Below are 21,206 nucleotides of genomic sequence, written 5' to 3'. Positions count from 1 at the left end.
TTTGGGACTGACATATAGGTTCGCCTCACCGGTGTGGGGTCGTTGAGACGTATTTTAAGTTGGAGAGAAGGGATGGTGCCAACATCATGATCATCACGAGCAAAGACTCTACATTCTTCCCTTAATAATTTCTTTACCTGTTGCTGCTGTGCTGGGGGAAGATGGTCGAGAGGGACAGGTGGATCCCACGGGTCTTCACTGCTGTAAGTTGCCACATCTTTTGAATCAAATGCCAGGTTACCTTGTTGTGTGTTTGACTGTTCAGTGGTTAAGAGGTTTGATTTAATCTGTCTTGTTTCTGCCACTTTTGAGTTTGCAGGATAAATTGTTCTTACCATCTGAGTTTGACCAATTACAGTTCTTGGAGGCAATAAAACATCATGAGCTGTGTTATTTGTGACTGGGAGGATGATGCGGGACCACGTACCTTGTTGTAACTTTATGACACCCTCCTGTGCCTCCAGACCCTCAAGCAGCTGTGATGTTTGGTCAGGCTCAAAGAGTGCATCTTGTCGTGTGGGTAGTGGGCCTGCTCTCACACTACACTTGACAGCTCTCGTCTTACCAGCTGGGATACTTATAGGTTTTCTCCCTGTCTTCACTGCACCCTCGTCAAGTCCATCATCTCCAGATTTCATCACTTTCAGGAAGACTTCTGCTTTCTTACAGTCGATGGAGAATGCAGCACTGATGACCTCTGTAGCAACACGGGGTGGTTATATTCACTTTTCCAGCAGATGTTCAATCACATTGAAGCCAATGATTGGCTCCTCTGCAACGCCACATTCTGAGGATACAAGAACTGGGACCAATAAGTCAAATGGTGCAGGTTTGGCTGTGGGCAACGCAAATTTGACTTCAACCCATCCAGAGAAAGGAATTGAAGTCTGATTTACAGCTCGTCCATCTAGTGCACCAGGTCCAATGATCTCACTTAAACGTCTTACACTGGTGTGTGGAAGGTTTTGCTGTCTCCACTTTTCATTGATAAGGCAAACCTGTGATCCAGTATCCCACAATGCTTTTGTTTCGATGCCATCAAGCAGACAGGAAATTATGTGCTTCTTTCCGATGAGGTTCAGGAGCTGAGCCCTCCGTTTTGGGGAGAGAAGGCTAACAGTGACTGTCTCGTGTATCTGATCTTGGGCATTAAATGCTACTTTTGTCTCCAAATGTTTAATACTGTCTGTGAGGATCTTGTGGGTGCATTGTTGCAGTTCGCTTTGTTGACCAGGTGTGGGCTGGCAGGCTGCCACTGTGTTGGCCAGCATGTCAATTTGCTCTGATCTGTCTGAAGGTCTCCTCTGCATTCTACATCCTTTAGACAGGTGTCCACTCTGTCCATATTTAAAACAATGGTTACATTGTTCCCCAATGTTTTTGTCCTGACAGTCTCTGCAGCCTCGTTTCCGTACCACATGGCGTGGTCTGGAAGGTCGGTGTGAATTCTGGATGGCTCCTTTAATTTCAGCAATTTCCCCCTTTAACTGGCTGATGATCTCTAGAAGCGCAGTTTCTTTTTGACTTGATGTTGAATTTGTTTTTACAGCTTTACTCTTTGTTGGTGTGGGAGATGGCTGTCTTTGTCCGCCGACTGCACCAATTGTTGTTTCATGGACCGGTGGTGTCTCAACCTTTACTTCTCTCACTCTTGGTTCCCTGTTCTTCTTGAATTTTTGTTGTCTCTCCCATTCAAAACTTGCTGCCTCATTTATCTTTGTTATTAGGACATCATCGGTGATGGATGGATCATCTAGATAGTTTTTAATCTGATATTTCACGTTGTCACTGCTTAAGCCTGTAGCAACAGCTCGCAAGAATTTCTTCTGTATCAGATCAGCACTGTACTGTTCATCTGTGCCTGGTTCCTTTGATGATGCTAGAAGTCTCTCCTTTAGTTCTATTGCACGGAACAGGAAGTTCTGTGGAGACTCGTTGTTTTCTTGGGTGACATTTATCAGCCGATGATACAGATCAGTGGAACTATCTTCCTTGTAATGCCCTCGCAGGATGGTACGAAGCTGTGGGAGTGTGAGGTCCGTTTTAATTTCTAGTATGTCACGGAGGCTTAAACCAGGACTGATGGCTCTGATGACAGCTTCAATAATTTCAGCCTCACTGTGATTTCTCTTAAGTCCCATTTTAATTTGGTGGATCAAGTTTGAAAGATTGTCTTTTTGGCCTCGTTCTCCTATTTGCCCATTAATCCTGAACTCTCGGCGAATTGTCAGTTCAGGTGGCACAACTGCTGTTGGACCAGTAAAGTCAAAACTTGAATGACTGCTTTGTGCTTGGGTGGACGTTTTGTTCGTCAGCCTTGACATCTCTTCCTCTAATTTCTTGCTTGCAGTCTGAAAACTCAGCTGTAAAGCTGCATACTGCTCTTTCAGACTGGTTAAGGCAGCTGCATCTTGACTGGTTTCATCACTAACTTTCATTTGGCTGTCTCTTTCTTTCACTTCATTTGCATGTTTCATTTAGCGGTCCAAATATGCATGTGCTACCTCCTCATCTTCATTTTCTATTGCAGTATCAACTGCTTCACTAATGGGTCTGATCAGCGTATGCTTTCTTGTTTCTTTCTCAGTTGAGATTTTAGCTTTAAAACACACCTCTTGCAGTTGGTCCAACTTTAGCTGCAGCAGAACTTCACTCAGCTGGCCCTGTAGTTCCTCCAACTCCATCTTTGTGTGTTGCCCTCCAATTTCCTCTCTTCAACAGCACTGCTGATCCCACTTCTGACACCAGTTTTTGTTGCACATTTGAAAGGATGACCCGGACAAATGTGGATTTTTTTAGAGTTAGCCTTTAGTGAGCAGCTGGAACACAAACAGCACACAGTCAATTTCTGTCTCGTGTCTCGTTAAACAGGCTCAGTAGATGCTGCTCTGCTGGCCTGCTCCCTAAAGGTCATCTTCCCCTTGTGGTGAGACAGAAGAATCGCTGTACCAGTAATCTGAGTGCTGTTCAATAAACATGAGCATCACTGATTTTATAAAAAAAAGACAACTTACAGGAAAATATGGGGAAAAATATGGGGGGTATGTGACAAATTTGGAAACATTTATTCCTTACCCTTACACCTCCCATCCCCTCTTCAGGGAGGTGGACAACCTGAGAAGCAGTTTCAGCGGTAGACTTATACACCCCCGCTGTGCCAGAGAACGATACAGGAAGTCATTCCTGCCATCAGCCATTAGACTCTACAATTCATCTGGCAGACTTGGATGTACATGAGAATTCTAGAGTTACAGACTGTACAGTTATTCTATTATTATTTTATTCAAATTTTTCCTCTTTTCTTCCCTGTATATTTTGTGTCTGTGTCTGTCTTTATCCCCCTATTTCCTTATTGCTGCTACTGCAACTAAATTTCCCTTCAGGGATTAATAAAGTTGTTCTTGAATCTTGAATCTTGAATCCTGAAATGGCTGCAGAGGGCCCAGATATACATGAAGACTCGTTTTTTAACGGTCCTGTTTACTGATGATTGCCGTACGATGACGATGATGGCCCAGATGGAGTAGTGGATGGTAGGTGGATGGCTACCATGTCCCAACAAGGATGCGACGTCAGCAAGGAGTTTGCGGAGTCATTTTTAGGCCGGAATCATGGAGAGGGAGCCGATCAGCCCCTTTAGGGTCTCTGAAAGTGTGAAAATGAACTCTAAAAAGTAGGTGGAGTTTCTGACTGACCAAATAGATCTGTGGTACAAAAATAAACATCCATGCTATCCGTCACAAAATGATCCTCATGTATGACAATGCACCATCTCCTGCTGCAGGTAATACCTCTGCATCATTGGCTGCAATGGGCAGAAAAGGAGATAAACTGATGGTGTGGCCCCCACCCTCCCCTGACCTGAACACTATTGAGGACCTTTGAACCATCTTCAAGCAATATATCTGAGGGCGGGGGCAGTACACACCCAAACAGCAACTCTGGGAGGCAATTCTGACATCCTGCAAAGAAATCCAAGCAGAAACTCTCCAAAAACTCACAAGTTCAATGGATGCAAGAATTGTGAGGCTGCTCAAAATAAGAGGTCCTATGTTCGAATGGAACTTGACTTATCAATATGTTTTTGATTGGAATAGCTTTGGATTTCAGTAAATGTGACCTCCTAATCTTGAGAAACAACATTTGATAGATGTTTCAAATATTGTGAAACAACATTCGATAAATGTGTGTAATAATTTGGAACAGTGACTTTGAAGGTTTTTAGTGTTGAAACTTATACAATTATTTTTAGGAGGTTTGTTCAATGACGTTTAATATAAACTCTCTGGTTAGTGACGTAAAAATGATGCTGAGTTTCATTTGCATTGAGAACAATTAAAGAAAAATGTCATTATAAGAATAATTTGGAACGCGGTGTAATCATTTACTTGTGAAAATCAGATCCTGGTTATTCCAGCTCTGTGCAATGGTAGCACAGCAGTGTCTCTATCCTATATAACTCATTGGATGTTGCTACCCGAGCCATCCATGCATGTGCATACATTACATCACTTCCTCAGGTAGCGTTGCTGGCTTCTGCTGTTGTTTCAACATGATGGCATTGTTGAAGATGCTTTAATAGTCTGTAATATCTTTGTATAATATAATACAAAAAACATTCCAATTGATCAATGAACCTTCTATTTTTTTGTGTTAATGCAATAGGACTGTACTAAACAGAAATGTAAATCCAGCATTAAGTCCTTGTTTCCACGTGAAGAAGATCAGTAGAAAGCCAAAGACGGTGCAAAGTCCTCAGGGCACCATAAACATACGGTACAGACCAAAAGTTTAGGCACACCTTCTGATTCGGAAGCATTCTTAGAGAATCCTAAGAGTGTGTAAAGCAGTAATCAAAGAAAAAGGTGGCTACTATGAAGAACCTACAATATGACATATTTTCAGTTGTTTCACACTTTTTTTGTTATGTATATAATTCCACATGTGTTAATTCACAGTTTTGATGCCTTTAGTGTGAATCTACAATTTTCATAGTCATGAAAATAAAGAAAACTCTTTAAATGAGAAAGTGTGTCCAAACTTTTAGTCTGTACTGTACGTTTTAAAGATATTCATATTAATCTGATACAGTTTACATACTGTAAAATTTATCAGTAAGATGACAAACTAATTAGATTGTTAACACCATACAGCATTACAAAGTTTCTAAAACAGAGATAATCTGCAGATCATTAACATTGTGAAGGCTCTAAAGTGACTAAATAAATGTTTTGCCTCTCCTGGAGGGCATTCAATTTCAATTTCAATTTATTTGTTTGGAGGATAAGCCCCTTGAGATGTGTCATCTCGTTTTCAAGGGGGTCCTCAACATACAACAAAACAAGCAAATACCGACAGATACAGTTGAGCAAACTTTACATATGTCAAAACAAAGAAAAACTTAAAATTTACAAGACAACGAGCAGGCACACACACACACACATTGACATTTAATGCACCTACTAGCAATTAGTTTAAGGGAAGGAAACAAAAATGATAAATAAAAAGCAGAAAAGACATCAAATTAAATCAAAAACAGTTACATGAGTGTTGGAGATGTACTAAAAAGGCATTTTTAAATGCAAAGAACGAAGTTAAAGGGCGAATGGATGGAGGAAGATTGTTCCAGTCAGAGGGTGCCTTGTAATTATATGAATATTTTCCGATTTCTTTTTTAACTCTTGGAACAACAAAAAAGATTTGATCTGCATGACGTAAATCATAAGAAGACTGAAAAGGAATTAGATATTCTTTGAGATATTCTGGGTAGCTGAGGTTAAAGGCCCGTACACACCGGGACGAATTTCGCGTGCGATTTTTGCCGACGTTTAACGCCTCGTGACTAAACAAAGGGCACCAATGACAGTGTGCACACCGACGCGAAAAAACGCCACGCGTCAAAGCGTCACTTTTTAAAAAACGCCTCGGGTTCGTTTTTTTTTTTTTTTTTGACGCGTGGCGTCAAAATCTATTCGACCAATGAGAATGGCGCTTTTGCACACGTGTCTGGAGCTTCTGAAGTTACAGTAAAACACAACTTGGGGGCGCTCAAACACAAAACTTCCTTGCTGAGCACACATACCAGCGAAGAAGATAGACGCCGAGTAGCGTCTACACTGCCGCGAAGAAATAATGACGGACATTCTAAAACATCCCCGAACCAAGCACCAGTTAGAGCTACTGGTGCTTGAAATATTCATGTTTTCTTTGTATGATTCTGACAAGCGCGTAAATACTTGCTCTCTTCTTCTGAGTGAAAAGTGACTTTAAGAAGCGTAAAGTTGCGCAGCGCCACCTTGTGTACAGGAGTATTTCTGTTTTACATCAAGCGCCATCTAATGTCAGGGAGTGAAATTGCATGTTCGCTCGGCTCATCGTCAGCGAAAATCGCCTGGGTGTGAACACAAAAAACGTGGCGAATAACGCCTGGCGGATATTCGTCCCGGTGTGTACAGGCCTTAATACATTTGAAAATGTACAATAGCCAGTGAAGTTGACGTCGGCAGGAGAGGAGAAGCCAGGACAGTTGCTGAAACATAAGACAGCGGTGAGTTCTAAACGGACAACGAAGAAAAACCAACACAAGCTATTATAAATAACATTCAGTGGTCGGAGGTTAGTGAGAGTAGTGTTTTTATAAATTATGTCACCATTAAAGTTTTGCCACTAGGTGACGCTCGTTCTATAGGATTACACTTTATTCCAGAAGATGGAGCAAAAAACTGTTCTTTAGACCACAGATGGCTACTTTAAAAAGTTTCCTTTATCCCTTGTGCTATCTTAGGCACTTTGACATTGGGAGTTGGGTCATCTAGACCCACTAAACAGTGCTCTGAATCTTTTTTCTTCAATGATTTGTGATCTTCACTGGTGTCCATGGATTACATGAAATCCTCTCCACCCTTATCCACCTTTGTCAATCAAGATTCAAGATTAACTTGATTAATCCACGAAGGGAAATTTAGTTGTAGTAGCAGCACCACTGAAATAAGATAAGAGATAAGAGATAAAAAATAAACACGAGACACAAAATATACAGGGAAGAAAAGAAAAAAAACAAGCAGGAGATATACAGTCGAAAACTCTAGAACTCTCAATAATCTTATGTACATCCAAGTCTGCCAAATGATTTGGTATGGGTCATGGTAGGGATAACACGTCAATGGTCATCTTGACCCCATAGGATAGCACAAGGGTTAAAAGAGTTTGGAAAATTCCTGCCTGTGAGTAAATAAAGCTTTTCATTGAGTCATTGATTAATCTATGTTTAGGTCGACCGAGCAACAGCATTAGCTGTCCTATGGGAAATTCCATTATACGTTAGCATCAAGCTAGCAGACTTTGGCGATACTGCTGTTCTGCCTTAGGTCACCTAAAAAGGAAAGGTGAAAAAGATTGATCTACAGTTTTTTGATCTATTAAGCTTGGATGGATTCAAATTGGTTTTATCAACCCAGCGCCTAGCAAGTGTAAAAGTCACAAAATAGAAAATTGGCAAGTGCAGAATTGCATTTTTTACCATAGCTATCTTGAAAGAATGGAGACTGACTGTGTAATCAACAAAAACTTGGTGTCTGCAGGCTCCCAGCAGTGGCCCTCCTCCTCTGCCGAGTTCTTCTCTTCCAGAAGGTTACTACGAAGAGGCTGTCCCTCTGAGTCCAGGGAAGACACCTGAGTATATCACCTCGAGTAAGTTGCTGGCTCTTTTCTCTCTTTCACTTTCATTTGTATATAGGTGTCCATCAGTAGAAATCTCCAAAACGTATTGCTTTTTGCTTTATTTTAATATGAAAAGATCTATTATTGTTTTCTCAGACTATGATTCAGATGCCATGAGTAGTTCCTATGAGTCATATGATGAGGAAGAAGAGGATGGAAAAGGACGAAAGATGCATCACCAGTGGCCTTCTGAGGAAGCGTCTATGGATCTGGTGAAAGATGCCCTCATTTGTGCCTTTCTGCTGCGCAAGAAACGCTTCGGGCAGTGGACCAAACTCCTGTGTGTCATTAAAGACAACAAACTGCTGGTGAGACACTGGTGCATGCAATACAACTGTTAAAAAAAAAGGTTTCCCATTTTTTAACAGAAAAATGTGAAATAGTAAACAAAAAGATTTGAAAATGTTTAAAAAAACAAGTTTACTTTGACTGGAACTAAAAGAGAATGTATCAGGCAGAAGCTGGAGATAAACTGATCAGTCAAACTTATATCCTTTATATTTATACTGTGTTATTTAGATTCTCTGATGTTTTACCTTCCAGTGTTACAAATCCTCCAAAGACCAAACCCCCCAGATGGAGCTCATCTTGTCGGGATGCAGCATTATTCACGTTCCCAAAGATGGCAAGAAGAAAAAGCATGAACTAAAGATTGTCCATCAGGGGGCGGATGCTTTGGTGCTGGCTGTGCAGAGCAAAGAACAAGCTGAGGAATGGCTGAAGGTAAAGATAATTAAGTGTGAGACCTGTGTGGTAGAGCTTCAGTGGCCTATTCATGCACAGGCCAGTGTTCCCTGGTGGTAATTAAAGTAGCAGTTCTCAGATCAACAAGATAAAATATCATTGTTTTTTTTTAAAAAATACACAAGTTTCAACAAAATGTAGATTCAATTTAATTTAATGTATTTGCTTCATTTGATTTCTGGTTTGCTGCATGCTGGTGCATTGGTTAGCGCTCTCGCCTTACAGTGAGAAGACCCTGGTTTGAATCCCAGCTGGGACTTTTCTTTGTGAAGTTGTATGATCTCATGGTGCATTTTTGGTTTTGTTTGGGTACTCTGACTTCCTCCCACAGTCCACAAACATGCTTCATAATGGGAATGCAAAAGATAACGAAGATATGTATGGAAAAATCGATCGAGCACTGGGAGCAAAAGCACTATCAGTTGAAAACTACAGATATACAGGAAGTATAAATTTGTTTTGTGGCAAACTGTCAGTTTTTTTCCTGTTGTGCTCACTAATCTGTGTTGCCTTATTTATCTACATGTGATGGAAGCAAAAAGACATTCAACCCATTGACAGTATGAAAGAACTGGACTTAGTGGCCCCTCCCCCTGGGGTTCCAAACAGGAAGTGGCTCCAAGAAGCCAAAATCCCATAGACTTCTATAGAGAACCAAACAGCTGCCACTCACTCATTCTATTGGTCAGAATTCTGGCCCTGAAACCTTTTTTTTAAAACATCTTCTTGATAATCCTCTTTTTTTTCATGATATTTATTTCTTTTTCGCGTATCATTCAAGTTAAAAACTGACCAATTGGTTGCCTCAGTAAAAGCATGTGGTGCCCACTGCCCCCCCCCCTAAACATTTGATTGACAGATTCTCCTGAGCTGCTTTCAGTGGAAGGGGTGTGGACTTTGAACAAGCTCACTCCTGATTGGCAACAAGTGGCTCTAGAAACGTCGACTCAAACTGACTTGGACCAATCACTGTCGTCTGTCTCCAACATGGCGCCACCCGTATCGTGGAAAAATGGCGACTGAATTGGCTTCATTACACCGGTGCCAGAAGTACAACATTTTCTAATATAAGAAGTGGAAGAACTCTTCTGTGACGGATTGGGCAACGAGGAAACCCAGGGGCAGGAAGGACATGACACAGATCATCGAATTATCAAAGGTTTTAATAACCAGAATGAACAAAACCAAAATCAGGGAAGGTTCAAAAGGCAATGAGACACTGAACGCGAGAAAGCCACACCTCATAAAGTAGCTTAATAAGAAAGTATTGATGAGAAAATATTGCAGCTGTGTCTCTCACAGGAGATCTCAGAGGAGGGGAGGGCATCCAGGAGAAGTCACAGCCTGCAACTCTTCTTTCCATGTTTTATCAGAGTAAACTTTATTTAGGGACACTTTTATGTACAATGTGTGTGTCTGATGTGTGGGAAATGTGGAGAATCTTTGATAGAATATTCTATGCAGTTTATCAAAGTTGATACAGCTCTTTCATGTGCGCCCCACCTTATTTTAATTAAATATTTATAGGAATTCTAAACTTTGTCTTTGCCTTAAATGCTGTTTGGTTTCATCCATCCCAGTTTTGTGCATAATGACCAAACATCTCCACCTTACTTTCATGTATTATTTGTACTAAAAAATCACTCAAATAAAATGACAGCTGTCTTGGACATAAATACCTTCTAATTAGGACCATCAGTCTTAAAAACTGATAAGTCATACTTTTTGAATAATGTGTAAACTGGTTAAAGAAGAACTTCATCAAACCTTTCTTGATATTTTTTCAGGTGATGAGAGAGGTGTGTGTTAGTGGAAGTGCAGACATAGATGGAGCTGGATCTGGACTGCCTGAACTTGAGAAGGTAAACTAAATGGATAGTTATCTGCTGATGTTTTTGCTGCAGCGATTGTTTCAGGTCAATTTTGCTGAACTCACTTTTTTGCTGATAGAGAACGCCATGTGACAGACCAAATTCAGATGGTGAAGCAGCCCATGAGAACGGTCACAGTGAATGGAGAGATCCGGGTAATGTTTATTTCTACACGTCACAGTTCAATTTAATCAATTTAGTACTTTATTAATCCAAAAGAAGTAAAAACTTAAACAGCAGCTTTTCATGCAGTATCATAGCTACCTTGCAAGGTCACTGGAAGCAATGTGGTCCACAAATATCAAGGAATAATGCTTTCATTTCATCCATTAGGCCAGGGGTTGGGAACCTTTTTGGCCGAGAGAGCCAGAAACGCCACATATTTTTAAATGTAATTTCATGAGAGCCAATTACAATAAGAGTACAATAAGTCTGTGGATTCTTTTGAATAACATTGTTATGCTGTTGCTAATAAATGATGAGTATTTCTGAGCATTAATGTGATTCTGGTGCTGCATGGTGGTTTTGCTGATGGTCTAGTCTGGTTGATACGTGGTGAGTTTCAGCTTCATGCGGGCGTTGAGACTTCCATCAGTTAGACGAGATCGTAGGTAGGTCTGAATGTTCTTTAGATGTGAGAAAGTCTGCTCACATGCAGATGTGGAGCCAAACATCGTCAGTACAGCAACACTCCCACGCTGCAGTGTGAAGAATGTGACGGTCAGCGCATTCCAAGTTTTGACAATCAGCTGGTCTGCAGGTTGAAGTTCTTTCATTTCTTACCACTTGTGTTGGCTTGCCAGCGCTGCTTGCTGTCGTTCAAGTCTATCCAGATCTTCATTCAGTGACTTGAACTTATTCACCCACAAGTCTGAGGCCTTCAGGTCAGCAGCTTGTAGCACAGAATCTCTGACAGAGACACCGGGGATGTAATTCAAGTCCGTGCTGTCCACAGCGCACTCGTGTGGATGGGTGATGAACTTAAAAAGACGAGTGTGCTCGCGAAATTCTCCAAAGCTCGCTTTGAATGACTGCAGGAGATTACATGTGAAGCCTGCTAGCTGCTGAAGATCAAGATGTTGATCAGGGTCACTTGCTATGCATGCATCTTTAAACTCTGCCAGTTTTTCAAAGTGCATTAAACGACCCGTTTCAATGTCGGCGATGAAGAGTTCCAGCTTGTTTTCAAATGCAAACACTGTTGTTGCAGGGATAAGATTGTATTTCTAACCCCTTGCATTTTCACATTGAGGTGGTCTAAATGTGCAGTCATGTCCACGAGATAATAGAACTTCAGGAGCCACTTAGTGGCAGATAACTCAGGATGCCCGACATTTTTCATTTCAAGAAAAGTCCGGATTTCGCTCAGACAAGCAGCAAAACGGCTGAGCACCTTCCCACTTGACAACCAACGCACGTTGCTGTGCAGAAGCAGATCAGGATAACTATTCCCAACTTCACCCAGCAGAGATTTAAACTGGCGATCATTTAAAGCTCGGGCAACAATAAAGTTGATCAACCAAACGGCCAGTGACATCACCTCGCCGAGCTGCTCGCCACACATCTGAGCACAAAGCGCCTCCTGATGTAGGATGCAGTTAAAACTTAGGATGCGACATTTGCTCCACGCAGGGCAGATCAGCACATGACACCTCAGACTCTCTCTCTTCACTTCCTGTGATGCTCCTTTTTAAATGATAAGCCCCTCCTATTGGGCGTTGCTCTTCATTACCTCCTAGGTAATATCACAGGAATCAGTCTTACGTTGTCCAGCAAGACATGTTTCAACATATAATACATAATAGGGTGGGTACCACGACCATCTGACGGTGCCACACCGTCACACTCTGTTTTTCCCCACCATGCACGGAGCACCATCAGTGCACACCAAAAAAGTTTGTCCATCGGTAGATTTTTTTCTTTAGCAAACTCATTGAAGGATTTAAATAAATCCTCCCCTCTTGTTGTGCCTTTCAGAGGCAAAACAGCAAGACTATCTTCATGTAGTGTGTCACCAACAACATACCTTGCAATCACGCTGAACTGAGATAAATTGCTCACGTCTGTTGACTCATCCAAAGTGAGAGTGCCGCATTTATGTCCTTCACTAGTGTCAGCTCAATTTGATTTGACATCATGATGGTCTGATCGTGAAAAGTTCTTGCAGACAGAGGAATGTCTTTTATCCGTTTTATTATCTTGTTTTTTTCCAAAAGTCGTCAAAAAGTTCATAGGCTACATCAAGCATGAAAGGTTTGGCAAACTCCCCATCTGTAAATGACGCTACATTCCTTACAATTGCCAAAGCAGCAGCAAAACTAGCCAAATTCCAGTCACCTTGTTGGGTCCAAACACGGAGTTGCTGCTGGCTAGCTTCCATTCTGGACAGTAGCACCTGATATGCTTTTTTTTTGCTGTCCCCCGCAGAATACTTTGATGGAAATGCAGCATGACGTGTGTCAAAGTGTCGTTTAATATTTGACCTTTTCATTGATGCAATTTTATCATAGCATATAAGGCACACTGCAGAACCTGCTTTCTCCTCAAAGGCAAATTCCTTTGTCCAATCCTGAAAACTACGACACTCCTCATCTTTTTTTCTTATTAGCCGCAAAAGATATCTAAAGTTAGTTAGCTAACAATGCAAGTTCAGGATAAGCCGTTGAGCGGACCCTTTTGCGCATGCTCACATCGCCCGCTATTTACGACATAAAATACGACAACCCCATTTGAACAGTGTTTCTGCCTCATCGGCGTTGTCTATGATTGATAAATAAATAAACACCATGACATGTATTTTAGCTACTTTCATACTGAAATTACTGTGAACCGGCTTTCTAGTTGCCCGTGACAGTCCCCAGTTCGTGCATGTGCAAAGGAGTCTAATGAAACATATTTTGTCTGCGAGCCAGATGTGGCCATCAAAAGGGCCCTATGCTGGGGGGGACTGGGGGACGGCTGTTTGACCACCGGAGGACAGTCTACTAGCTGGCCCCGACTTACCCTCTTTCTCATATAAACTCTTATTAGGGTGATGTCGCATCCTCCTCCACCTTGGGAGGAGGAGCTACTTGGCACTGGTCCCCCTCCCATGGTTGCCGTATGGATTAGGGCCCCCCTCTCGGTTTTATTTGAACCTTAGACATGTAGGGCCCTTGGTAAGGGGGGTGCTTGGACATCCCTGCCAGCAAGCAGCAGATGTCTTTTTAGTGCCCTACCCGCAAATTTTAACTGCAACGTAGACATTTAGGGCCCCTTTGTGGGGAGGGTGATGGGACATCACTGTGAGTCATCAGGAGATGTCCTCTCAGTGCCCTACCCGCCAATTTATCTGCACCCCCTTAGTACACACACCCTTTACTCCTCAAAATATACACTCCAACATGAACACACACACACACACACTCACAAACACACACACACATGCATTTCACAAGGAAGGTGGGACCTCGGACCATCTGTCCCCTACCCCATCCCTGGTTGGGGGTACTGAACCCTTGGCAACGGCGGCCGTGTTCCCTGGGTGCTGGCTTCCTGGGCCCGGCGGCCCTCTCTCCACGCAGGGAGGGGGATCCCTGAGTTCTCTGGCAAGGCCAAGAGCCGGGGATCGCATCCCACCTGAGCTGGGGGGGTGACCAAGCGGCGGCGGTGCTCTCTCCGCACGGGGGGGGGGGTTCACATTACACTTGAGCCGGGGGTGTCCGTGTCCCTGTGGGGTAGGTTCTGGTCCTTGCCCCTGAGTGCTGGGCCTCGCCAAATTTCCAACTGTGGGCGAGCCTGGTGGGGCCATGTTTACAACACTTCTTGTGGACCCCCTCTTCTCCTGGGTGACCTCCTCCTGGGCAGGGACGGCTGGCCCCTGCCTTGCTCCTTCCTGGACCAACCGTGGGCCGGGTGGGTGGCTGCCTGGAGCGTGGGGCGGGTCTCCCTTGGGGGTCCTGGCTCGTACCTGGGGTTGGGGTGGGGGCATGCCCAGAACTCCTGGGTGGTGATGAGGTGCTCGTCTGGGGCAGCGGGCGCTCTCCTGGAGCGGGGCCCTGCATTGGGCCCTCCCGGCGCGGCGGGGGGAGCTGCTCTCCTGGTTCGGCTGGAGCTGCACTCTCTGTCCCTCATGCCCCCCCGTTCTCTGGCTTTGGGGGCCCCGTGGCGGTCCTGCTGGCCTGGGTGGTCGCCCGGGGGGTGGTTGTTCTCTATCTGCTGCCGTGTGGGCGTTGGGGGGGTTCTGGCTGCCGCGGCGGGGGTCTTGGTGTGGGGATGGCTGGGAACTCTCCCTCCTTTTTACATTCCATCATCCATTTTAGAAGAACATAAACCCTCACCTGAGCACAGGTGTTACCTCACCTTTGCACTAATATTTTGCATGATTGAATGAATTAAATTTTTTACCCTAGTTGGTTTGAAGGCATAAGTATGCATGTGTGAACATTATTTGTGTTGTGTACATCTTGACGTGAACATTTTTGGAGCCAACAGGTGTGTTTATAACGTGTGTGTGTGTGTGTGTAGACAGGCAGAGCCCTTATAGACTTGTAGTACATTTGAACCTAACTATAATGAGTATAACCATCCAGAAAGCTGATGCTTTATGCTGCTTCATGGTTTTACCCCCCCTCCCCCTATAATCACCTTCCTATCCCCCCTCTCTAACATCCCTCTCTCTTTTTCCCTCCTTTCCTTTTCCGTCCGGTCCAACACAAAATATTTTCAAATATGACTAAAGTATATAGTTTGGCCTCAATTCCAAAAGGGGTTCATTCAGACATACCTCTGGTTTGTCAGAAGATTCATAACCCCTGTTGTTAAAGTCAAATATCTCCAACACAAGAGGCCTTCAGCTCTCATCTGTTTGCCCAGCTGTTGGACAGGACAAGTTAAAAAGTAAGTTGACTCAAAGATGTGTTGTATTGGCTGGCATAGTTAATGCTCCCAGTGAGCTAGACGGCAACTCTGTGGAACAAGTAGAGACTCAAGTCTAAAGGTAATTTCCTGGAATTAAACAATGAGACCTGCAACCCTAACCCTAACCCTGAGGAGAAGGGAGTCTGATAAATCAGGATTATCATAAGGTTTGTGAATTGAAAACTCAAAATAACTTTATTGAAGCAAACAAAAAATTTAAAGGATCTGACATTTACTTAAATGATTATATGACCACAAGGAATGCAGAAATTGCACGTAAAGCCTGGCTATACAGACCACCACAGCTGGCCAAGGTTATGGTAGTCAACAGCATTTTAAAAAAGTGTTCCGTTTGGCGTCACGTGACATAAGTGGTGGAGATGGTAGCTTAGTCGTGAAGCTCCACAGCCCAAGCAGCTAGATTTTCTAAAAAGGAGCAATAAATAACTACTTTTTTTTTTTAGAACAAACTGACTTTCTAAAAGTCGAATAACGTTGTATACAAACCCAAAATGCCAAGTCAACAACAAAAACTCAATTCACGTCATCATGAAAGACCTAGCAAAGACACCTCGGCTAAAGCACAGAAGGACAAAGGCTACTGATGAACGCCAGACCTTGAACTTGGAGAGCGTTACAATGGAAAAAATGCCAAAGGATATTTTGAAGAAATGTGCTCTGCTTCAAGAAACTTAAGAGATGCAGGAAAGTAAGATCAATTCAATCCAGGCTGTAACGAGAGCCATGAAGACAAAGCTATCTGACTTGTCTGCACGCTTGAGCCAATCCCGGATTGACTTTCTTGAGGATGCCAACAAGGCACTGGAAACTAACGCACCAGCAACCCAGACCAAAGTGGAAAACTTACAATAGAAGATGGACGATTTGTAGAATCGGTGTCGGCTTAACAATGGACGTTTTGTCGGTTTCCCAGAGTGCTGCGAGGGCCTATACATCGTCGCCTTCATGGGTCCAGCTATCCTGGAGCTTCTGAGGTCCAAATTTCCAAGGCATGTCTTGCTTTGGAACCTCTTGCAGCTTTTACTCACAAAGACCCTGACTGTATCAACTTACAAGTTGATACTGTATGCCGATGATGCTCTGGTATTGGTTGCACAACCACAATGTTCTCTTCTGTCAAATCTATCAGGCTACAAAGTTAACTGGTCAAGGCCCTCCCTTTAACACTTACTGTCCTTGGACTGGGACATTTTTCCCACGAACCAGTAGATAAGATGGATGACTTCCATCTGAAATGGGACATATATCTTTCCAGCTTAAATGGAACAACTTTTTTGTATGTGCTTTGTTTTCTCTCGGGTGGTCAGACTTTATTTATATTTTTTAAAAATGCTGAATGCTGTCGATTGGTGACCTGTTTTTTATTTCAATTACTTTTTTTCCCCTTTCAGTTTGTGCTGTTTTTTTTTGTTTTTCGCATCTTGTTTTACCTGAAGATTAATATTCCATTTATTTTATGCTTAATTGACTGTGCTGATCTGTATTGTAAAAAATTCAATAAAATTCTTAAGAATGTGTTTGGTCACAGAAATCTGAGCAAATGATAGGAATAACTATGTAAAAGAGTCAATTTCAAGTACTGAAAAAAATCGCTATCGCATCTTGGATCTCTTGTATTTCTAGTCAACTGTGATTATGACTGGACTATCTACAGAATATGAACCTTTCATTTATCATCATAACCATATATGTAAATGACTTTGTTCAGCTGTGACAAGGATGTTGATTTGTGTAATAATATTTTCTTATCATAATTAATAAGCACTTCACTTTATTACAAGCACTCAATTTTGAAAAATGATCTGTGCCTTTTGTACGTTAAAAATGACCGGACGAGCTTTTTCAAACAGCCTTTTTTTTACTGCTCCTGATTCACAACAATTTGAACAAAGAACTACTGCTACTAATGGATTCAATGTGTCTTGCACTGTATCTACAGCATATTCCAAATGATTCTGCAAATTATGTTTTTCTCTGATTGTCCTCAATGCAAATGACAGTCAGCAGTCACTAAACATTAGAGTTTATATTGAATGTTATTGAACAAATCTCCTAAAGATAACAGTATATTTTTCTAAAATAAAAACTTTCAAGGTCACTGTTCCACATTATTTCACACAACAGGGTTCCAGATTTGATAGATTCTAAAGAACTGACAATGGTCATTTGTTGAGTTGGCTGCTTCAGGAAGTCATATTTGCTGAAATGAGGATAGAAAGTGTGGACAGACAGATAGAAAAGGTGCTTAAAAATGGGAAAACGCAGACACAGGCACAAAAGGGTAGACAGGACAGGAGAGCCTTGGGAGTGACTCAGAATCAGAATCCATTATTGTCATTGTACATATTTATACAATGAAATTTTAGAAGCCTTGGAGTGGTAAAAAATACTTTAAATAATCAAAATAGGTACAACAATTAAATACAAGTATGAAAAGAAAATAGAATTGAAAGTGGAGTGCAATCAAGTGCAGCATAATATGCATTGTGTGTAGAGGTAGATTAAAAGTCAGTTATTGCACAGAAAGTCAGTTATTGCACATATTTTAACACTGTTTAGTCTGACTGAGTGTGTGAGTGGGGTGTGGTCAGTGGAAGTGTGTGTTCCATATGGTAATTGCCTGTGGAAAAAGCTGTTCCAGAGTCTGATGGTCCTGGTTCTGATGGACCTGTACCTCCTGCCAGAGGCCAGCAGGTTGAATAGAGGGAAAGCAGGATGAGTGGAGTCAGTGATGATGCTGGTCACTCTGCTGAGGCAGCGTGACTGTTGGATGTTCTTCGGTGAGGGGAGAGGGCAGCTGATACCGCTGTCTTTACCACTCTCTGGAGGCTCTGCCGTTCTGCTTCAGTGCAGTGGGAGAACCACACTGTCCTCTAGGAGGACAGGATGCTCTCGATGGTTGAGCTGTTGAAGGGTACCAGCAGCTCCTGGCACACATTGTCCTTCCGGAGCCTTCTCAGGAAGTACAGGCGCTGCTGTGCCTCCCTGATGACAGCCATGGTGTTGATAGACCATGTGAGGTCAGCCGAGATGGTGGTGCCCAGGAGGGTGAAGCTGTGTACCCTCTCCACACAGTTTCTGTTGATGAAGAGTGGGGTGGATCTGCTCTGAAGTCCAGGATGACCTACTTGGTCTTGGTGGTGTTCAGGATGAAGTTATTAGCCTGACACCACCTGGACAGTTTCAGGACTTCATCTTTGTAGGCCGTCTCGTCATCCCCAGAGATCACCCCGGGCTGAGTGATACAGGGAGGCAGTTGGGTTTCCTTGGGTTCCAGACAAAATTAAAGAAGTCCATATGAAGGCCCAACAAATTCAAGCTTTAGGACGAGTCTCATATATAGGAAACGTGTAGTACTGAAGCTTTCTGCATATGTTCTGTCAATATATGTAAAAGCTTTAATGCCATGAAAAATGAGTTGTTTTGAATCAAGATTAGACAACTACTAACATCTCACCCATTGTTGTCATGATCAGACTAGACCCCACATTTGCATAAAGAATCTTTACACGTCGAAGTCAGTCCAGACATTCAGTAGGACACAAGCACACAAGAATACTTACTTGTTTCTCTTCCCTGCTTTTTCTCACTAATTTTTCTGGCAGTAAAACACAGTAGCGGCAGTTTAGCTCAGGTGGTAGAGCAGGTTGTCCAACAACCGAAGGGTTGGCAGATCTATCCCCGCTCTCCCCAGCCACTTGTCGCCCACAAAGATCAGCCAGTCTGCAGCTCACCACTCCCCCAGGGCCAAAATGTGGAGAATAATTTCCCCATTGTGGGATAAATAAAGTATCAATTATTATTATTAGAGCTGTCCCTGACATAAACAAAAAATAATTATGTTCCTGGTTGTTTTTCGTAGAATCTTTTACACTGAAATACAGTAGAGACAATACTATCTGCTAAACCATCAAAGGCAAAAGCTGTTTTTGTGCTTTAAAGTTCTTAAAAGGTTTAACCTTTTTAGATGTGGCTTCATTCCTGAAACTTCTTCTGCCAGGAAAATGTTCACCACCAAAAAACCTCCATCTGATGGATAAAAATCTCTTCAACTGAACTTTCTGAGTTTATTTGTAGATGTTTCTTTTTGATGTTCTTTCAAGTGTAATGGCACTGGAAATGTTTCCATGTGGATCTAATTTTACATAAATGGATGTGGACAAGTACATAACTTTCTAAACAAACATTGTAGTGCTGCAGTCAGTTGTTTTTAAAATATTCTTAATTAAACACTGTTTTCTTTTTTCAAGGCAAAGCAAAGAAGAACTCAAAGTCCGACCCCAAAACTGGAACGGTGGGAAAGGGAGCTGGCAAGAAGATTACTAAGATCATTGGTCTGGGGAAGAAGAAACCGTCCATGGATGAGCAGACATCTTCTACGGAGGAGGATGTTCCCACCAGTGGTAAGACTGTGGACTGAAAGAAGGTTTTTAAAGAACTCTTCCAATCTGTGTTTAAAGTTGTTCTTTTCAGTAAGGTTAGTCAGGGATTTAACCTGCCTTTTCCCTTTTTTAGGCTTTGGCCTGTTTCCGATCTGTGCTACATCTCTGAGCTTCTGTATTTATATACTTGGCAAAATGAGTAGAAAAGTAGTTTTTCCGTTTTTTGGTAAGTTTATAAAAAAAAAAAAAAAACCCTCTCACCCTCCGCGGGGTGGTTTCTCCTCCAAGCTGGGGTCCTCTACCAGAGGCCTGGGAGCTTGAGGGTCCTGCAGTATTTTAGCTGTTCCTGTTCTTTTCTGGACTGAGAGGTCTGAGGTCTTTCCAGGTATCTGTTGTAGCCACTCCTCCAGCTTGGGGGTTACTGCCCCGAGTGCTCCAATTACCACAGGCACCACTGTCACCTTCACTTTCCAGGCTTTCTCCAGTTCTTCTCTGAGTCCCTGGTATTTCTCCAGTTTCTCATGTTCCTTCTTCCTGATGTTTCCATCGCTTGGCACTGCCACATCCACCACAACGGCTTTCCTCTGTTCTTTATCCACCACTACAATGTCTGGTTGGTTCTCCATTACCATCCTATCAGTCTGGATCTGAAAGTCCCACAGGATCTTTGCCCTCTCATTCTCTACGACCTTCGGAGGTGTTTCCCATTTTGACTCTCCTGTGTGTTGGGGGGGGACACTTTGGATTTGTTTGGGTGAAAGGAAAAGACAGTTGGATAAGTGGAATGCCGTGTGTTGACATTGTTACACAAAGATAGCGTATGCCACAGTAACACATCGAATCTGTTAAGGAACTTAAAATGGCGTCACCCGACGGTAACAACTGTGTCTACAAGAAAAGAAATGTGCAAGTTCAAATGTTTGTTTTCAGGCCAGTGTTAAGTATCCGGACAGCTAATAGTTGTATTATTTTATATAGAAGATTACCTACATAGGATGATTTTAATAATGTTATATAAAACCAATAAATACATTTTGCAAGACATTTTTTCTGCCGCTTTTGTACCGAAAATACCTACCATGACAAAGGTGGATATAGGTGGAAAGATTTCATGTAATCAATGGACACCAGTGAAGATCACAAATCCTTTAAGAAAAAAGGTTCAGCTCACTGTCTAGTGGGTCTAGATGACCCAACTCCCAACGTTAAAGTGCCTAGGATAGAACAAGGGTTACGAAGAACAGCAGCTGCTGAGCCTTCTTGACCAAGCCTGGAGGTGTTGATGGTCCAAGAAATGTCTTGAGAGATGTGGACCCCCAGGAACTTGAAAGATGAGACCAGCTCAATGTGGTCAATCCCATCAATGTGGATGTGGGCATGCAAGCATCTTTTCTCCTTCCTAAAGTCCACGGGGTCTTGTTAGTGTTGTGGAGCTGATTATTGTCTATGGAACTCATGATCAGAAGTCCTGTCTGTAAAAAACCTCATCATTGTTACTGATGAAGGCAGTCACTGTTGTGTCATCCGTGAACTTCAGGACATTATTGGTGCCATGCGTGGGTTTGCAGTC

The 21,206-nt window shown here is 42.6% G+C and overlaps 2 protein-coding genes across 8 annotated transcripts in view; one reads left to right on the top strand and one right to left on the bottom strand.

Moving 5' to 3' along the window:
- The window catches only part of LOC144987262 (uncharacterized), a 211,522-nt gene that overhangs the window by 163,267 nt on the left and 27,049 nt on the right, over nt 1–21,206 (bottom strand). The gene's annotated exons all lie outside the window — the stretch shown is intronic.
- afap1 (actin filament associated protein 1) overlaps nt 1–21,206 on the top strand; it is a 122,554-nt gene that overhangs the window by 79,277 nt on the left and 22,071 nt on the right. For all 6 annotated transcript variants that reach the window (XM_011473453.4, XM_078936481.1, XM_011473454.4 and 3 more), the window contains 6 exons: nt 7,581–7,689; nt 7,816–8,027; nt 8,263–8,442; nt 10,251–10,325; nt 10,414–10,489; nt 19,505–19,657. In XM_011473453.4, coding sequence (XP_011471755.1) covers nt 7,581–7,689; nt 7,816–8,027; nt 8,263–8,442; nt 10,251–10,325; nt 10,414–10,489; nt 19,505–19,657 — 805 coding nt within the window. The remainder of the gene's footprint in view (nt 1–7,580; nt 7,690–7,815; nt 8,028–8,262; nt 8,443–10,250; nt 10,326–10,413; nt 10,490–19,504; nt 19,658–21,206) is intronic.

Source organism: Oryzias latipes, chromosome 18, assembly GCF_053564925.1.
Source record: "Oryzias latipes strain Hd-rR chromosome 18, Olatipes_Hd-rR_3.1".
NCBI classification, from domain to species: domain Eukaryota; kingdom Metazoa; phylum Chordata; class Actinopteri; order Beloniformes; family Adrianichthyidae; genus Oryzias; species Oryzias latipes.
This window is presented reverse-complemented; position numbering and strand designations above follow the sequence as displayed.